Source organism: Sturnus vulgaris, chromosome 21 (genome assembly GCF_052056855.1).
Source record: "Sturnus vulgaris isolate bStuVul1 chromosome 21, bStuVul1.hap1, whole genome shotgun sequence".
NCBI lineage: Eukaryota > Metazoa > Chordata > Aves > Passeriformes > Sturnidae > Sturnus > Sturnus vulgaris.
The window spans coordinates 8,096,103-8,115,394 of record NC_142263.1 but is presented as its reverse complement, the minus strand read 5'-3'; the positions used below and the strand labels follow the sequence as shown (position 1 = coordinate 8,115,394).

The following is a 19,292-nucleotide window of genomic DNA, read 5'->3' as shown; positions in this document are numbered from 1 at the left end:
TATCACACTTCCCCTTCCTCAGCTGACAGATTAATGTGTCCACAAACCAAACCAAACCAAACCAAACCAAACCAAACCAAACCAAACCAAACCAAACCAAACCAAACCAAACCAAACCAAACCAAACCAAACCACAAAATATAGGAGAGGTAGAGGATCACAAAAAATCCAGGCCAAAGTAACTTTAACCAGAGTAAACTGAAATGGATGAATGAGTTTCTGTGGAGAACCCACAACGTAAGGCATCATGCAGAACAAGAAAATCCCAACTTCCTGACTGTCACATCAAATAATGAGAAAGAAAAGAGGTAACCTATGATGATGATTAAACTGCTGCAATATATTTACCCAGGGCCTATGGCTCTTAAATGAAGGCTGGGACTAACATGTCTCACTCCTGCAACACAAAATTAACCCAATCCTTTTCATAAAACAAAGCTGGATGATAAAATTACATATAATTTTCATCTTACCTAAATTGAACTCTTCTCCTTTACTTCTCCCAGTATTGTCAGCTTCATTAGCAGACTGGGTGATATTCCATCTCATGTCAGGGTGTAGGTTGTCATCATCATCAGCTTTAAGAAAGAAACAAAAAAAAATAAACTGCTTTATTGTCCAGGAAACATGCATGCCACACTGGAATTGCTGTGAATTACAAAATTCCAACAAAAATAAGGAACTGTGCTTAATAAGGCACCAAATTTTGATATTAATGATTACCCTGAGTAAATTTAGAAAGCTCCTGTTCTTACCTGAGAAGGAACAACTTGTTCCCTCATCAGACCTGTGCAAAACACAAGATGCAAAAAAGCCTAAAGCTGCTTCTGTACTTCCTAAGGAAAATGACAATGTATTCTAAAACACGGCTGCACATCACATGATGGTAAAACAACCATGCAACAGCCATTCTTCCCAGAACCCAGTGCTATCTATAAATGGTACAAATATAAGTACAGTGTGTTTATAAAGCAATGTGCCCTCTAGAATGAATCAATGATAAAACATGTAGCCCATTCAATGAGTATTTTTCATTACCAGAGATTGAGTTACACAAAAAAGATACGATTTGCTTCCTGGAATGATTTCAAAACCAGCCAAGTAGTGCAATATGCTTCAGTATATGGTGGTTTGCTAATATTTCTCCACCAGCCACATTTACCAAGCAGGGCACAATCCAAACTACACTCAACACTGGCACACAATTCTCTTCATTCAGTGCCATGTAATGTAGGCTTTGGAAAACACATTTTGGATATAAAAATACCCAATGAACTGAAATCAGTGATCAGAGAAACTGACCTTCAACAGTGACCTCAAGCTCAGGTCTCTCACTTGTCTCTAAGAAGTCAAGCTCAGAGCGGTCTGAAAGACAAAAACAGGACAGCTGAGCTGATGGGCCTGGAAAAGATTTTCAACCAAACACTCCATGTCTTTGTATCTAAACCAACATCATCTAAGAAGCCCCTTCCACTCACAGCATGCAACAAAAACTGAAGCAAAGATGTGTTACCATGAGCCTTTCAGCAATTCCAGACAAAGGCAAGGAGGTGAGGGTTACACTGCCTAAACTGCACGTGCAGCACTGCAGAGTTGCTGCTATGACAGAAGGCAATTCCTTGGTCTTGGCTGTGTAGGGTTAATACAATCATAAGTATTCTCCCCTCTCTTACCCAGGATTGCTGAACATATAATCAAAGGATCCGTGTGTTCCCACACATTATATATTTTTTTTACCATCTCTACAGACTCATGCCTACTGTACCATGATGATTTCCAAACAGGCTGCAAGGGCAAGAGTGAAACATGGGAGGGGAATTCATGATCACAATGCTTTTGTTGGGGCAGTGTGCACCAACAAGACAAGCAGGATTAGCTGATCAATAATAAACCTGCAACACAGTTAAAGAAAGTGAAGCTAATTGTATCAGAAACTTAAAAATCTTAGTTCAGAATTCCTGCTGAACGCCAGGGAATGGTACCCTTAACTGTGCCTTCAAGGCAAAACTAATGGGATTTGCAAGAAGGAGCATTGCTGCTAGCAAAACCTGCCTTGAAAAGCACACGACTCAGGCTGGAGAGCCACGTGCTCACAGCAAAGCCAGCCACACAACCATGTGCTTTTCACATCCCATCAAACCAATAAACTTTGGGTGATGAGCACCTTACAAATGCCTTCCATGATTTAAAATAATGATGACTCCCATCACAATTTGCTTATAGCAAAGACCCAGAGAGTGTGATTTGGGAGATTAAATGTATAACAAAACAAAAATCACAAAAGCCAACCTGGTGGAAATATGAAAAGAGAATGGCTGGAGAAGATGTACAATTTCAATTATGTGACATCTTTCCAAATATTTCTGTGAAAAAATATACAATGATGGTAATTTATCCTCACAGAAATCATTTCACATCTCAAATGATCTAACTCTATTTCCCCATCTGTCCCTTCACTGCTATCAGAACTCCGGTGGCTGCCTTCAAAAATATAAAGGAAAAAACATATTCCTGACTGCACAGAACCTTATAAAAGCAAACAGATTAATGAGTCCCGAAACTAAACCAAACCAAACCAAACCAAGCCAATCCAAACCAAACCAAACCAAACCAAACCAAACCAAGCCAATCCAATCCAAACCAAACCAAACCAAATCAATCCAATCCAATCCAATCCAATCCAATGCAATCCAAACCACACCACACCACAGAATAAAGGGGAGGTACAGGACCACACAAAAATCTGAGACGATTTTAACCAGAGTAAACTGAAGTGCATGGATGAGTTTGTGTGCAGAAACAACAATAGAATTGATCATGCAAGAACACAAGAGGAAAATCCAAACTTCCTGTGCACCTATTTATGTCATCACATCAAATAGCAAGAAACAACAGAGGTATCCTAGGATGATGATTACACTGCTGCAATGCACCCACACAGAGTCCATGGCTCTTAAATGAAGGCAGGCACTAAAATGTCTCACTCCTGCACCACAAAATTAATCAAAAAATACTCCTAAAATAAAGCTTGGAGATAAAATAATTCTAAATTCTCATCTTACCAAAACCAAACTCTTTTCTTTTTCTTCTCTTAGAACTGGAACCTCGATTAGATGACCTGGTCGTCCTCTGTCTTCTGCTAGGTGGCAGGTACTCATCATCATCATCATCTTTAAGAAACAAGAAAAGAATAACTGTATTTTTTATCCAGAGACCTCGTGTGCATCACTGGAACTGCTGTGAATTACCAAATCTAATAGAAATAAGGAACTGGGCTTTTCAGGGCACAAAAATTTGGCAACAAATTACCTACCTGAGTACCTATAGAAAGCTCCTCATCAAAACTGTGAAGGAACAACTTGTTCCTTCAAATGAGCCTGTGCAAAGAACAAGAGACCAAAAAAACCCAAAAACCAACTCCTTCTATGCTTCCTAAGGAAAACAACATTGTCTTTGAAACATGCCTGCACATCACATGATGGTAAAACGACCATGCAACAGCAAAACCAATCACAAAATAAATGCTGCAGATAGGGAATACCTTTTCCATCGAACTGGAAGTAAAATCATCCCACTAGAAGATCTCAAGAAACATCACCTAACTTTTGTCTTGAAGAGCTCAAATGTTCCAAAGCCACTTTCAAAGCAGTCTAAAACTAATGGGCACCAATGAAATTCATCAAACAGGTCAACTCTACCTTAAACACACACACAAGTGGACACACAGGAGAACAGCAAACCGAGCAATCTGTCAGAGAGCTGCTACTCAGCCACTCACTTCCCAATCCAGCCCTGTCTCCCTTATGGCTGACAGCTTTGGGCACTGCCCAATTATCAATAGCCCCAAACTCAGAGAAATCAAATGGTCAGAGCACACAGAAAACTAATTTCACACACAGAAAAACATGTACCCATGGAACCAAGGGTATGGTTTACTTAGCAAGAACAGAATTACATCTTGACATATCCTCTACCTCTATAGTTCTCTTATACTCTGACACAGAAAACCTTTGCAGATCACTTGTACTTCTGTGCTAAAGGCCTCTACAGATTCACAGAACTTCATGACTCTTCTCACATAAATGTTGCTGTTCAGGTAATGTTGGAGTTATTTCCATGCTGCAATGCAAAATGCTGAAGGTAATGCCACAAGAGTCCACTTTGGCCCAAATGCCCTGCCTGCTTTCTCAATTCCTGATTCCGTGCTCTTCACCTAATTCCACAAGCAAGCACTGCCAAAGCCAATCTCAGCAGTGTTTTAAAGCACTTACACCACACTAATTCACAAAGACAAGAAACACACATCACCTCCTACCAAGATCCTAGCATGACATCCAGCAGGGACACTGCTTAGCAGCTTTAGAGCCATTTCCATGACAAAGGGAGGTGCTAAGGGCAAAGCTTTGGATCTCACAGTTATCAATATCAGACACACACCTTGAGGCTTCACTTACACCACCTGCAACTCAGCTTTTGTCTTCTGCTACCATCCTTCCCAGAAACCAGTGCTAACTACAAATGTTACACATATAACTACAGAGTGTTTATAAAGCAATGTGCTCTCCAGAATGAATCAATCTTAGAACCTCTGGTCTGTTCAACAAGTATTTTAAATTACCAAAGATTGAAAAATTGGCAAAAGATAAAATTTGCTGTCTGGAATAATTTCAAAACCAGCTCAGTAAGTCCAATATGCTTCAGAATATTGTGCTTTTCTAATACTTGCCTCAACCAGGTTCATTTATCAAACATTTCACAATCCAAACTACACTCAACACTGGCAGACAATTCTCTTCATTCAGTGCCAACTACCATAGGCTACGAAAAAATGCCCAACCAATTTAAACCACCGACCAGAGGAACTGACCTTCACTAGTGATTTCAGGGTCAGAATCTGCACTTGATTCTGATGAGTCATGGTGGCTGATATCTGAAAGGGAAAAACAGGACAGCTGAGTGATGGACACTGAAAAGGTTTTCAACCAAACACTCCATGCCTTTGAATTTAAACTAACATTGTCAAAGAAGCCCCTTCCACTCACAGCATGCAACAAAAACTGAAGCAAAGATGTGTTACCATGAGCCTTTGAGCAATTCCAGACAAAGGCAAGGAGGTGAGGGTTACACTGCCTAAACTGCACGTGCAGCACTGCAGAGTTGCTGCTATGACAGAAGGCAATTCCATGGTCTTGGCTGTGTAGGGTGAATACAATCATAAGTATTCTCCCCTCTCTTACCCAGGATTACTGAAGATATAAACAAAGGAGCCGGGTCCACACACATTATATATTTTTTTTACCATCTCTACAGACTCATGCCTACTGTACCATGATGATTTCCAAACAGGCTGCAAGGGCAAGAGTGAAACATGGGAGGGGAATTCATGATCACAATGCTTTTGTTGGGGCAGTGTGCACCAACAAGACAAGCAGCATTAGCTGATCAACAATCGGTGTGAGAAAGAGCAATTGATACTCACCTGCAACACTGCTAAAGAAAGTGAAGCTAATTGTATCAGACACTATCAAAATGCAGCAGCAGTGCATGAAGGAACATATTTCACTTCTGGCTGAGTACAGCTCTGCTTGTGCATGTTGAAGGGAATCTCTTTTCAGATACCTGTATACTGTTGTATGGTATCACTCTGGGAACAAGTCTGAAGGAATTTTTTTTCAATCGTTTGTCTTCATATGATGTGTGTGGAATACAGTATAAATTCAGCTGTATCAACTGGGACACCTTAGCTGGAGTATATTTGAACCATGTCAAACACATTATCCAGTCATGGAAAACTCTATCATGTTTTCATCTATTTCCAAGGGAGTGCTGGGTAGAGAATTAGCAAATGCAAAGTACTACAAAAGGAAAGGATTAGGAGTTGTTTTACTAGTCATGAACATAAAGTATGATCGAAAAATGCCTGGTACATCAAATAACCACTCTTTATCCTTTTTGAGAAAATTAAATAAGATGAAAACCAATTCAAAATAGTCAGCATTTTTAGAAATTTAAGAATAGCCACAATGCTAAAAGATGGTCCACCTAGTCCAGCAGCAAATCCCTGAGAAACACTCACAGTTGAGGGACTCCTGCAAAAAACTCTAAGCAGGTGGCAACAAAGTTCTGGAAGAAAACTCCCAGATTTCTTCTTAAGACACATTAAACCAATGGTGTTTGAAACTGAAGTAAGTTTTTTTAACAATATATTATCATCACTAGGTCTCTTCTCATCTTGGGTAAATACACACAGCTCGTTTGTAAGAAGCCTTCACAGTTCTAAATGTTCTCATTCACCAGCATTGGCTCCAGTTTCTCAAACATGATTTTGTTCCCTTTAGAACATTTTCTTCTGACACACAAAACCTCAACTTTCTGATTGCTGACTTTCAATCACACTGTGCTGCCCACTCATCCAATCTCATTAGGACCACCTCAGACACCTTCAACAGCTACAGCTAACCTGGGGGATTCACCCAGGCACCCCACAGTTTGGACAATTCCATTTTCACCATCTTGCCATGGTTACTGGAGGGGAAAAACAGTGAAAATCCCCAGTGACATACACCAAAATAGACAAACTCTGATGGTTTTCTTTGCAGGAAACAATCACTTGAGCAAATCTGCATCACCAGCTGTAACGTTCAGACAAACTTCCCAAAGAGTTTTAAATGTATTTCTTTATTAATACAGGGATTAAATCGAGTACTTCATAAAATCCAAACACTGATACAGATTACCTCTATCATTCGTTTGTTTGAGCATCAGCCATAAATAATTTCATTTTACAGAATCCAGAAAAGGTTGCCTAATCTGTTTACCCTTTTCAATCACAAATTAAAGTGAAGTTTGACTGTTACCTACAATTTTTATCCATTGCCTCTAGACCATTTCAGAATTACCAGCCTTCATCAATAAAAGATTTATTCTATTTTTTTGTATATAGGAAAAACCTTAAAAAGAGAAGGCCTTGCAAAATGATGGCTCAAGTCTGCTCTTTTGACTATGCAGAAAAGGACTATGGAAAAGTGACTCAACTAAATTAGAGGGAGAAAAACAAGTTCTGTAAGCATGGCGTGTTTACATCATGGTGTATGGTGGGTGGTTGAATTATGTTTGTCATTATTTAAAAGTATGTAACTGATAGTGAACAAACTGCTTTAAAAGGCCAGGTTTTTACAATAAAGCCACTCTCCTCTACACCTGCCTGGGGACCCTGTGTCACTTCAGATCCTCATCTCACACTATTCACCAAAACAAGTTACAACTTTCCACATCTCCCTTACAGAAACTTGTGAACAACAGATCTGAGAAAAAGGTGTTTGCAAAAACCTTAGTCTGACTCAAAGGGGCACATTCAGCATCTGTACTACAACATTCTAGTCCAAACTAAGGCAGAAGCAGAGTCTCAATCATTTCCTATCACACTTCCCCTTCCTCACACTCCCTCTGCATGCTCAGGTATAAAGTACATGGCATTATGCTGAATAAACCAAAACAAACTACCTCGATTTCTCTGCTCAAATGACTTCACTTACTGCTACATCCAGCATGTGCAACCTCATTTTCCCTAATCACGAGAATTGCTGCTGAATTCCAGGGAATGGTACCCTCAACTATGCCTTCAAGGCAAAACTAATGGGATTTGCAAGAAGGAGCATTGCTGCTAGCAAAACCTGCCTTGAAAAGCACACGACTCAGGCTGGAGAGCCACGTGCTCACAGCAAAGCCAGCCACACAACCATGTGCTTTTCACATCCCATCAAAACAATAAACTTTGGGTGATGAGCACCTTACAAATGCCTTCCATGATTTAAAATAATGATGACTCCCATCACAATTTGCTTGTAGCAAGACCCAGAGAGTGTGATTTGGGAGATTAAATGTAAAACAAAACAAAAATCACAAAAGCCAACCTGGTGGAAATACGACAAAGAATGGCTGGAGAAGATGAACAATTTCAATTACATGACATCTTTCCCAATATTTCTGTGAAAAAATATACAATGATGGTAATTTATCCTCACAGGAAATATTTCACATCCAAAATGCTCTAATTGTATTTCCACTTTGTTCCTTCACTACCATCAGAACTCTGGTGGCTGCCTTCAAAAATATAAAGGAAAAAAACGTATTCCTGTCTGCACAGAACCTTATAAAAGCAAATTATTGTATCCACAACCCAAACCAAACACAGAATAAAGGACAGGTACAGGATTACAAAAAAACCCAGGTGAAGCAACTTTAACCAGAGTCAACTGAAATGCATGGATGAGTTTCTGTTCTGGGGAGAATACAAAACATGAGGGATCATGCAAGAACACAAGAGGAAAATCCCAAAGTCCTGTGTGTTTATTTGTGTTGTCACGTCAAACAAGCAAAAATAACAGAGGTAGCCTATGATGATGAATGTACTGCTGCAATACATATACACAGAGACCCTGACTCTTAAATGAAATTCTAAAAATGCTCTATATGCTTTATTTTTATAGCTTCTCTAATTGTTTCAGAAAGATTCTAAGTAATCAGCTGATGTGACAGTTATTTTTGGGACCATACTGAATTTTTTGCAGCAAAAAATTACCCAAAACCATCTCATATGAAAAAGCAGGGAAATAAAATAATGAATAATTTTCATCTTACCAGAATTTAACTCTCTTGCTTCTCTTCTCTGAGTACTGGAGGCTTCATTAGTCGACTTTTTGCTCTTCACTCTCTTGTCTAGGAGTGGGTAGTCATCATCATCATCTTTAAAAAAAAAAATCAAAACTGCTTCTTTGTCCAGGGAACACATGTGCAGAAATGGAAACGCTGAGAATTACAAAACTCTAACAGAAATAAGGATCTGTGCTTAAAAAGGAACCAAATATTCCTACAAATTACTTACCTGAGTAACTACAGAAAGCTCCTGATCAAAACTGTGAAGGAACAACTTGTTCCTTCAAAGACATCTGTGCAAAGCACAAGAGAGCAGAAAAACAAAGCTGCTTCTGTACCTCCTAAGGAAAACAACATTGTCTTTGAAACATGCCTGCACATCACATGATGGTAAAACGACCATGCAACAGCAAAACCAATCACAAAATAAATGCTGCAGATAGGGAATACCTTTTCCATCGAACTGGAAGTAAAATCATCCCACTAGAAGATCTCAAGAAACATCACCTAACTTTTGTCTTGAAGAGCTCAAATGTTCCAAACCCACCTTCAAAGCAGTCTAAAACTAATGGGCACCAATGAAATTCATCAAACAGGTCAACTCTACCTTAAACACACACACAAGTGGACACACAGGAGAACAGCAAACCGAGCAATCTGTCAGAGAGCTGCTACTCAGCCACTCACTTCCCAATCCAGCCCTGTCTCCCTTATGGCTGACAGCTTTGGACACTGCCCAATTATCAATAGCCCCAAACTCAGGGAAAACAAATGGTCAGAGCACACAGAAAACTAATTTCACACACAGAAAAACATGTACCCATGGAACCAAGGGTATGGTTTACTTAGCAAGAACAGAATTACATCTTGACATATCCTCTACCTCTATAGTTCTCTTATACTCTGACACAGAAAACCATTGCAGATCACTTGTACTTCTGTGCTAAAGGCCTCTACAGATTCACAGAACTTCATGACTCTTCTCATCTAAATGTTGCTCTTCAGGTAATGTTGGAGTTATTTCCATGCTGCAATGCAAAATGGTGAAGGTAATGCCACAGGAGTCCACTTTGGCCCAAATGCCCTGCCTGCTTTCTCAATTCCTGATTCCGTGCTCTTAACCTAATTCCACAAGCAAGCACTGCCAAAGCCAATCTCAGCAGTGTTTTAAAGCACTTACACCACACTAATTCACAAAGACAAGAAACACACATCACCTCCTACCAAGATCCTAGCATGACATCCAGCAGGGACACTGCTCAGCAGCTTTAGAGCCATTTCCATGACAAAGGGAGGTGCTAAGGGCAAAGCTTTGGATCTCACAGTTATCAATATCAGACACACACCTTGAGGCTTCACTTACACCACCTGCAACCCAGCTTTTGTCTTCTGCTACCATCCTTCCCAGAAGCCAGTGCTAACTACAAATGTTACACATATAACTACAGAGTGTTTATAAAGCAATGTGCTCTCCAGAATGAATCAATGTTAGAACATCTGGTCTGTTCAACAAGTATTTTTCATTATCAATGCCAGAAAAATACACAAAAGATACAATTTGCTGTCTGGCATAATTTCAAAACCAGCTCAGTAAGTCCAATATGCTTCAGTATATTGTGGTTTGCTCATACTTCTTAACCAGGCATATGTACCAAGCAGGGCACAACCCAAACTACACTCAACACTGGCACACAATTCTCTTCATTCAGTGCCACGTAATGTAGGATTTGGGAAACACATTTTGGATATAAAAATGCCCAACCAACTGAAATCAATGACCAGAGGAACTGACCTTCAAGGGTGACCTCAACCTCAGGTTTCTCACTTGATTCTGGGAACTCATGGTGGCTGGAATCTGAAAGAGAAAAACAGGACTGATGAGTGATGGACATGGAAAAGATTTTCAACCAAACACTCCATGTCTTTACATTTAAACCAACATTGTCTAAGAAGCTCCTTGCACTCACAGCATGCAACAAAAACAGAAGCAAAGATGTGTTACCATGAGCCTTTGAGCAATTCCAGACAAAGGCAAGGAGGTGAGGGTTACACTGCCTAAACTGCACGTGCTGCACTGCAGAGTTGCTGCTATGACAGAAGGCAATTCCATGGTCTTGGCTGTGTAGGGTTAATACAATCATAAGTATTCTCCCCTCTCTTACCCAGGATTGCTGAACATATAATCAAAGGATCCGTGTGTTCCCACACATTATATATTTTTTTTACCATCTCTACAGACTCATGCCTACTGTACCATGATGATTTCCAAACAGGCTGCAAGGGCAAGAGTGAAACATGGGAGGGGAATTCATGATCACAATGCTTTTGTTGGGGCAGTGTGCACCAACAAGACAAGCAGGATTAGCTGATCAATAATAAACCTGCAACACATCTTAGTTCTCAGTAATCACGAGAATTGCTGCTGAATTCCAGGGAATGGTACCCTCAACTGTGCCTTCAAGGCAAAACTAATGGGATTTGCAAGAAGGAGCATTGCTGCTAGCAAAACCTGCCTTGAAAAGCACACGACTCAGGCTGGAGAGCCACGTGCTCACAGCAAAGCCAGCCACACAACCATGTGCTTTTCACATCCCATCAAACCAATAAACTTTGGGTGATGAGCACCTTACAAATGCCTTCCATGATTTAAAATAATGATGACTCCAATCACAATTTGCTTATAGCAAGACCCGCAGTGGTGTGACTTTGGAGACTGAAAGCAAAACAAAACAAAAATCACAAAAGCCAACCTGGTGGACATATGACAAAAGAATGGCTGGAGAAGAGGTACAATTTCAATTAGGTGACAGCTTCCATATATTTCTGTGAAAAAATGTCCAATGATGTTAATTTGCTGTTGCATACAGGTAACACCTCATGAAACGTGGGCCTTGTTACTCTCGTAAATTCATGGCTCAGGCCTGTTACTTCAGCTAAGCAGAAAAGGACCAAGGCAAATCACTCGGCTGAATTGCAGGTAGAAAAACAAGTTATATAACCATGCTGCACTCACATCCTGTTTTACAGTGCTTGGCTGAATTATATTTGTTGCACTTAAACGGAATGTAACTGATAATGGACTACCTGCTGAAAAAGGCCTGGTTTGGCAATAAAGGCCCTCCTTTGCACCTGCCTGGGGACTCTGTGTCGCTCTGCTTTGTACATCAGGTGCATGAACAGTGGGGAGATTAGATAAGGAGGAGGACTGCAGCCAACAATGAAGCCCTGTGGACCCAGAACATCGGGATACTAGACTGCAATGAAGGGATGGACAGCATCTCAGCCAGGCAGCCTTTAGAAGCCTGGAATGCTCGGACTGCATGCAGAGAGCAGAGCTCGGACCCTGATACAACAACAAGGGCCTTTCTTTGCAAACCACAATCCAGTAGAGAGCAAAAGGCCTTTGAGGTTAGATCAGCAGTGTTCGCTGGATGAAGAACTACAGGACTGTGAATATCCTGGGACTGGGGATGTGTCCTGGTAGCACTGCTGCAGCTTAAACATGTAACGGCACATTTTCCACACTAGAGCAACTTTTCTTACAGGTTAAAAAACCCTGTAACTCTTTTCTAAATGAGAGAGGCCTTGATGTTAAAAACTCTTGGGTGCAATTGCAGAAGGGAGTGCTAAAAAAGATAGTGATAATGCATCTGGGCACGGATCCAGGGAACAGATCCATGGAACGGAGTGATCTTCAATTTCGTGTGCGATGTTACGGGTACTAACAAAGCACCCCAGAGCAAGACACTCCCCATGGAGTAAGAAGCTCCCCTGGAGGAGGCTGCCCACCGCCATTAGGGCTGCTCCTCAGGCTACTCTGCACAAAGCCTCCCATGCAAGGGGCCTCTCACCTGCCACCTCCTCTCGCAGCGGCTCCTTCACCAGCTGCTCCCCAATGCCAGCTCCCGTATGGCTGTGCCCCTGGCCCTTGTAGGGCCCCAAGGCCTCTGCTTGGCCCTTGTCAGCCCCCTCAGCCTCTGCTCAGCCCTGGGTGGCCCCCTCAGCCCCCACGGCCTCTGCTCAGCACTTGTCAGCCCCCTCAGCCCTTGTCAGCCCCCTCAGCCCCCTCAGTCTCTGCTCAGCCCTTGCTGGCCCCCTCAGCGCAGTTCCCCTGGCGAGGCGTCCCTGCACACTGTGCATGCTGCCTCCCGCACAGCAGCTGCTCTCTAGGGTGCCCCTCCTGCTGTGGAATCTCCAGTGCCCACCCCCACAACCGCAGCTTCTTGGCTGCCCACTCCTCCCTCAGTCCTCTGGCCTCTGCAGCCCCATTCACCCAGAGGCTGTTGGCCCTCGACAGCCTGGAATCACAAATTACAGCAGGAGGCACACCAGCCAACTCTGAGAGATGTTGGCCTTTGCTAACTTTTATAGCTCGGCCTACCTGTCCAGCCCCAGAAGCACAAATCACGGCAGATTTATGGCCTACATGGAGTACTGATGCTACAGTATATCGCTATCAGAATGCCAAGAAGACGCATTGAAACATGGAGATCTCAGGCTGATCTATTATCGAAAATTGCAGAAATTGGTATGGGAGAGCTTGTCATTCAATCAACAGATAACGCTGCGTACTCAAATCCCAGAACGCAGACGGGCTATCCTTGTGATATTTGTGACATCATTACTGAAACTCTGTTAAAATTAACCTTGTTTTTTAAGTGAGCTGTGGATTTTGACAGGACTGTTTATTGGAGAGACTCAAAGCTGTCTGTGTGAATGTAGTGTCCTCCTGCATACTGGTAGCATAGCAAGGTCTGAATTCCTTAACAGAAATGCTGATATATTGCATGATTGGTAAAATTTGCCATGCGGGATGTATACTCCCTTTTCAGGAATTTTGATTTCTAAGTCTGATTGCACTAAATTAATACTGATTCCTTGTTCAGTTATTATGATGTTAGCTGCTACTATGAAAAATTAGAAACTTGTATACCTGGTAGAATATTTACAGGCTGGTACCCCAAAAGCACTATTTATCAATGTGGATGTTTTAGCTTGTGGACAGGAAGGTTCATATTTGTAAGATACAGTGCCCCCTTAGACAATTCAGGAGATCACTCGTTGGAAATATTTTGGGTGGATAATAATGGAACAATAATTAATTTTCAAGCAAAGTGTCAGCACATTGCATGATTCACTGACAGTTACTGGGAGCAATTAGCTGGGTCATAAATAAGGCATTCCTTTGCTCACTTGAAGGTAAACCTTCAGCTTTATCTGTAGCAACTATTTGGGAATTAGATACAATTAGCTCACAACTTTCCACAGTAAAAGCAGACAGAATTGTGTTAGCTTTGCCTGTTCACTTGCTTTTTATCCCACAGCTTTAATAACGTAGTTTCATTTATTTATTTAAGAAACACGTGACATCATTCCAGAGAGGTACAGCTATTTAGTGATTCAAGTGTAGTTATTCTTCCTTGCCATGCATAGACTGGACTAAATTGGACTTGATACCAAAACAGTTTCAATACATTGATGGACCACAAGTTTGGTAAACAGCAGCTCACTCCATTGATGACTTGTGTCAGTCTTACACACTCACTGACCTAACCGAGTTACTTGTGAAAACTCATGGCAGTATTATATAACTAGGTTCTTGATGTTTTAGCCTTAAATATTTATATCCCATTATCTTTATTATTCCAAGCTTAAATCTATTGTATAGGCAATCTCGAAAAGCTGTCTTACCATCTGCAAACTGAGCAGGTTTGAAGTGCAATTTGCCAAGATATACACTGTTGTAATTTCTCTGAGTAAAGCTGGACTTCAAAATACCCTGAGCAAAGTTATGCATACACTAGAAAAGTCCTGACTATGAAAGAATATTTTCAATAACATTCGCATTTACCATGAGCTATTCTATAAAACTATATTATGCAAAATCACAATGTATTTGCCACGCCTTTATAATCTGTCCAGTAAATTCATGTTGCTGCTATTTCAGTTACAAATCAGATGTTTGTCTGCATATTGCTCATTAAGGTTTAACTATTGTTTGACAAATTTTCAGTAGCTTTCTCGTAATGATGGAGCCAAATGAGTTAAATGCTGCTGTATCTGGAACTTCTAAAGGAACACTTTCAACTCTGACTTTTCTTCAATTTAAGTGATGTCAATTTTCAATTTTGTTATGTTTCAATTCTGTACAGTTCAAGTGATGTTACAGTTCAGTTCTGTTAAGGTTAAGTGATGTTTTAAAATATTCCTGACTGCACAGAACCTTATAAAACCAGACAGATGTGTTCACAAACCAAACCAAACCAAACCAAACCAAACCAAACCAAACCAAACCAAACCAAACCACAGAATTAAGGAGAGGAACAGGATCGCAAAAAAACCCCAGGTGAAGCATCTTTAAGCAGACTAAACTGAAGTGCATGGATGAGTTTCTGTGGAAAACTCACAACATAAGGAATCATGAAAGAACACAACCAGAGAATCTCAACTTCCTGTGTGTCCATTTACGTTGTCATGTGAAACAACAAAAAATAACAGAGGTAGCCTATGATGACGAATGTACTGCTGCAATTCACCCACACAGAGCCCATAGCTCTTAAATGAAATTCCAAAAATGCTGCACACTTTCTATTTTTTAGCTTATTTAATTCTGCAAAAAAGGGCCTAAGTGATCAGTTGCTGTGACAGTTATTTTTGTGACAACACTGAATTTTCCAGCAGCACAAAATTACCAAAAACTTCTTCATAAAACAAAGCAGGGAAATAAAATTACCATTAATTTTCATCTTACCAAAGCTAAATTCTTCTGCTGTTCTTCTCCCAATATTGGAAACCCCATTAGCCAACTCAGTGCTCTCCTGTCTCTTTTCAGGGGGTAGGTAGACATCATCATCGTCATCTTAAGAAACAAAAAAACCCCACAGGTTATATGTACAGGGAACTTCTGTGCAGCATAGGAACAGCTGTGAATTACAAAACTCTAACAGAAATAAGGATCTGTGCTTATCCAGACATAAAATTTTGCAACAAATTACTTACCTGAGTAACTTTAGAAAACTCCTGATCAAAACTGTGAAAGAACAACTTGTTCCTTCAAACACGTCTGTGCAAAGCACAAGAGAGCAGAAAAAAAAAAAAACAACTTCTTCTGTACTTCCTAAGGAAAACAACATTGTCTTTGAAATATGCCTGCACATCCTGATTCCGTGCTCTTCACCTAATTCCACAAGCAAGCACTGCCAAAGCCAATCTCAGCAGTGTTTTAAAGCACTTACACCACACTAATTCACAAAGACAAGAAACACGCATCACCTCCTACCAAGATCCTAGCATGACATCCAGCAGGGACACTGCTTAGCAGCTTTAGAGCCATTTCCATGACAAAGGGAGGTGCTAAGGGCAAAGCTTTGGATCTCACAGTTATCAATATCAGACACACACCTTGAGGCTTCACTTACACCACCTGCAACTCAGCTTTTGTCTTCTGCTACCATCCTTCCCAGAAGCCAGTGCTAACTACAAATGTTACACATATAACTACAGAGTGTTTATAAAGCAATGTGCTGTCCAGAATGAATCAATCTTAGAACATCTGGTCCATACAATTAATATTTTCATTAATAACACTAGAAAAATATGGAAAAGATACAATTTGCTGTCTGGAATAATTTCAAAACCAGCTCAGTAAGTCCAATATGCTTCAGTATATTGTCACTTTCTAATACTTGCACCAGCCAGGTTCATTTACCAAGTATTTCACAATCCAAACTACACTTAAGACTGGCACACAATTCTCTTCATTCAGTGCCAAGTACTGTAGGCTTTGGGAAACACATTTTGGATATAAAAATGTCCAACCAACTGAAATCAATGACCAGAGGAACTGACCTTCACTAGTGATTTCAGGGTCAGAATCTGCACTTGCTTCTGGCAAGTCATGCTGCTGGGAGGAATCTGAAAGAGAAAAACAGGACAGCTGAGTGATGGACATGGAAAAGATTTCCAACCCATGCCTTTGCATCTAAACCAACCTTTTCAAGGAGCCCCTTCCACTCATCACAGCATGCAACAAAAACTGAAGCAAAGATGTGTTACCATGAGCCTTTCAGCAATTCCAGACAAAGGCAAGGAGGTGAGGGTTACACTGCCTAAACTGCACGTGCAGCACTGCAGAGTTGCTGCTATGACAGAAGGCAATTCCATGGTCTTGGCTGTGTAGGGTTAATACAATCATAAGTATTCTCCCCTCTCTTACCCAGGATTGCTGAACATATAATCAAAGGATCCGTGTGTTCCCACACATTATACATTTTTTTTACCATCTCTACAGACTCATGCCTACTGTACCATGATGATTTCCAAACAGGCTGCAAGGGCAAGAGTGAAACATGGGAGGGGAATTCATGATCACAATGCTTTTGTTGGGGCAGTGTGCACCAACAAGACAAGCAGGATTAGCTGATCAACAATCGGTGTGAGAAAGAGCAATTGATACTCACCTGCAACACTGCTAAAGAAAGTGAAACTAATTGTATCAGAAACTATCAAAATGCAGCAGCAGGGCATGAAGGAATATATTTTAATTATTCCAGCTGAGTAAAGGTGTGCTTGTGCATTTTGAAGATTTCTCTATGTTTGAGTATTCTACCATGCTGATGGTTTTCTTTACAAATATAAAGTAAATAATATCACAGTAAAAATACATAGGAAATTTTAAACTATTTTTAATCTTTATTATTTAAAATAAAGATTTTCACAGGAGAAATTTCATCATTATTTTGTTCACATCAGCAACACTCAGAAGGCTTTTTTTTTGTATCTTAGAAATTCATGGTAAAATAACTTTTAGACCTTATGACAAAATTCATGGTGTTAAATGCCAGTTAATATCTTCTAGTCTTTGCAAATGGACTAGCTAGTGTTTTTAATGTAAAGAGTTGTACAAACTGCACACTTCTTTTGTAAAGACATTTCAGCTACTACAGAGCTTCTGTAAGGAACTGCTTCCACTAAAACTGCTTTCCATTCATTTTTTTCTTTAGTTGCTCATTCACTTCACACTAAACTGAAAGAAACAGTTAAGTTGCACTCACAATTCATAAAGCAGAGTTATATTAAACCTTATAAGCCATTATGAAACAGACGGAATTTCTTGAGAAATATACCAAATCACAGAAACAAGTGCTTTAGTGTGATCAACCTGATGCTCCTCTTTGAATTTAGAAAAGGAAGAAATGAAGTTCCCATCTACATGTGTCTCTACTTGGACAGCTGGAAATTAAAGCAACTGTATTTTTCATTTCTGTTTATGTTTAAGTTCTAATACCCTCAGTTTTATGGCAAATCAAGTAGCAAAGCTGTGAAAAACAAAACTCACACATTCAATTCCTTAAACAGATGTGACAAAATATACAAGCAAAAGATGTACCTGTATAACTTCTTTCAGGAGCAATTTTTTCATGTATCTCTGATGTTTTGGAAGGGCCTGCTTGAGAAAAGAGAGAATAGTTTTTAAGGGAGTCTCATAACAAACACATATTTACAGCCCATAGAGGAATTTGCCAAGTAACTTTTCATTTCTTATATTATGTGCTCACTTCATACTTTCTGTAATGTTGAACTTTGGAAAGACTGCTTTAAATGATAAATATTTTTAAATCCTTACTTATTTGGTTTAATAGAATAAAAATGCAGTTAATGGCAGTATTGTGCATTTCTTGAACTACTGAACAGTCAAGAGACTCATGCTGAACACCAAGCTTTCAACTAATAAGCTAATTTTTAAAAAAGAAATATTGATGCTTCTGCCTTTCTTCAATGACATTTTAATCAGCTGGATATTTTTCCTGTTCATTAAAGTTTTATGCCTAAGGAGCGTTTTTTGACTTCAAAATTCCTACCTATGTTAAATACATAAATTCATGGGGATTTACAGTAGGACTCACAGCTGGTCTGTGGGTTAGAGAGGGTTAATTAATGATATTTGTTTTGAGAAGTATTGTCTGACCAAGGTTGCTGGCACTGAGACCAAGAAGAAAAGAAAGAGAAAAGAAGATAACTGGGGGGAAAAAAAACCCCACAGCTGTGGAAAGTATTTTGAGAAATGTCCTGGGAAGAATAGGGGTGGAGAACTTTCCACCAATGACTGTTATGTTGACTAATTGTAGCCAATGAAAAAAGTGTAAACTGTATAGAGGGTATAAAAGGTGGTGTGTTGTTGTAATAAACAGGTATTAGCCTTCTGAAATGTAATATGCCTTTTGTATTGTTATGAATGATGTTCTATTTTTTCCAATATATCAAGCAACAAGATTAAATTTAATAGTAAGTTTTTAATAGTAACAAAATGAATACAATCAAAGTATTTGAGATGACAATTAAAGTATTGGAGATGAAACAATCAAAGTGCATATATTTAAGAATATATAAAATCTGGCAGTAAGTAATTTAGTATAATTGAGGTTCGTATAAAGCATAAGCAAAACCAACCGGGGAGGGGCCCCCCCAACCGGGGGTACAGGGAGTGGCTCCCATTCCTCACGTTCCAAAGCATCCAGGCTAACAATCCCACTTATATACTGTAGGCTACAGAAGTTTCTAGAAAGCTCCTCCTAGTTTCTATTCCTAAAATCTACGTAACTATACTGCACGGTGCATGCTCTACTAATGGGTTAGGG

The 19,292-nt window shown here is 40.0% G+C and overlaps 1 protein-coding gene across 9 annotated transcripts in view; it reads right to left on the bottom strand.

The window, feature by feature from the left end:
- Window positions 1–19,292, bottom strand: part of GTF2I (general transcription factor IIi) — an 82,771-nt gene that overhangs the window by 36,129 nt on the left and 27,350 nt on the right. For 5 of the 9 annotated variants that reach the window (XM_088176910.1, XM_088176916.1, XM_088176912.1 and 2 more), the window contains 9 exons: window positions 18,044–18,103; window positions 16,504–16,569; window positions 15,407–15,514; window positions 10,448–10,510; window positions 8,641–8,745; window positions 4,868–4,930; window positions 3,063–3,170; window positions 1,303–1,365; window positions 474–578 (listed from right to left, as the gene is read on the bottom strand). In XM_088176910.1, the coding sequence (XP_088033036.1) occupies window positions 474–578; window positions 1,303–1,365; window positions 3,063–3,170; window positions 4,868–4,930; window positions 8,641–8,745; window positions 10,448–10,510; window positions 15,407–15,514; window positions 16,504–16,569; window positions 18,044–18,103 (741 nt within the window). The remainder of the gene's footprint in view (window positions 1–473; window positions 579–1,302; window positions 1,366–3,062; window positions 3,171–4,867; window positions 4,931–8,640; window positions 8,746–10,447; window positions 10,511–15,406; window positions 15,515–16,503; window positions 16,570–18,043; window positions 18,104–19,292) is intronic. The other 4 variants (XM_088176911.1, XM_088176913.1, XM_088176919.1 and 1 more) reach the window with 3 other exon arrangements.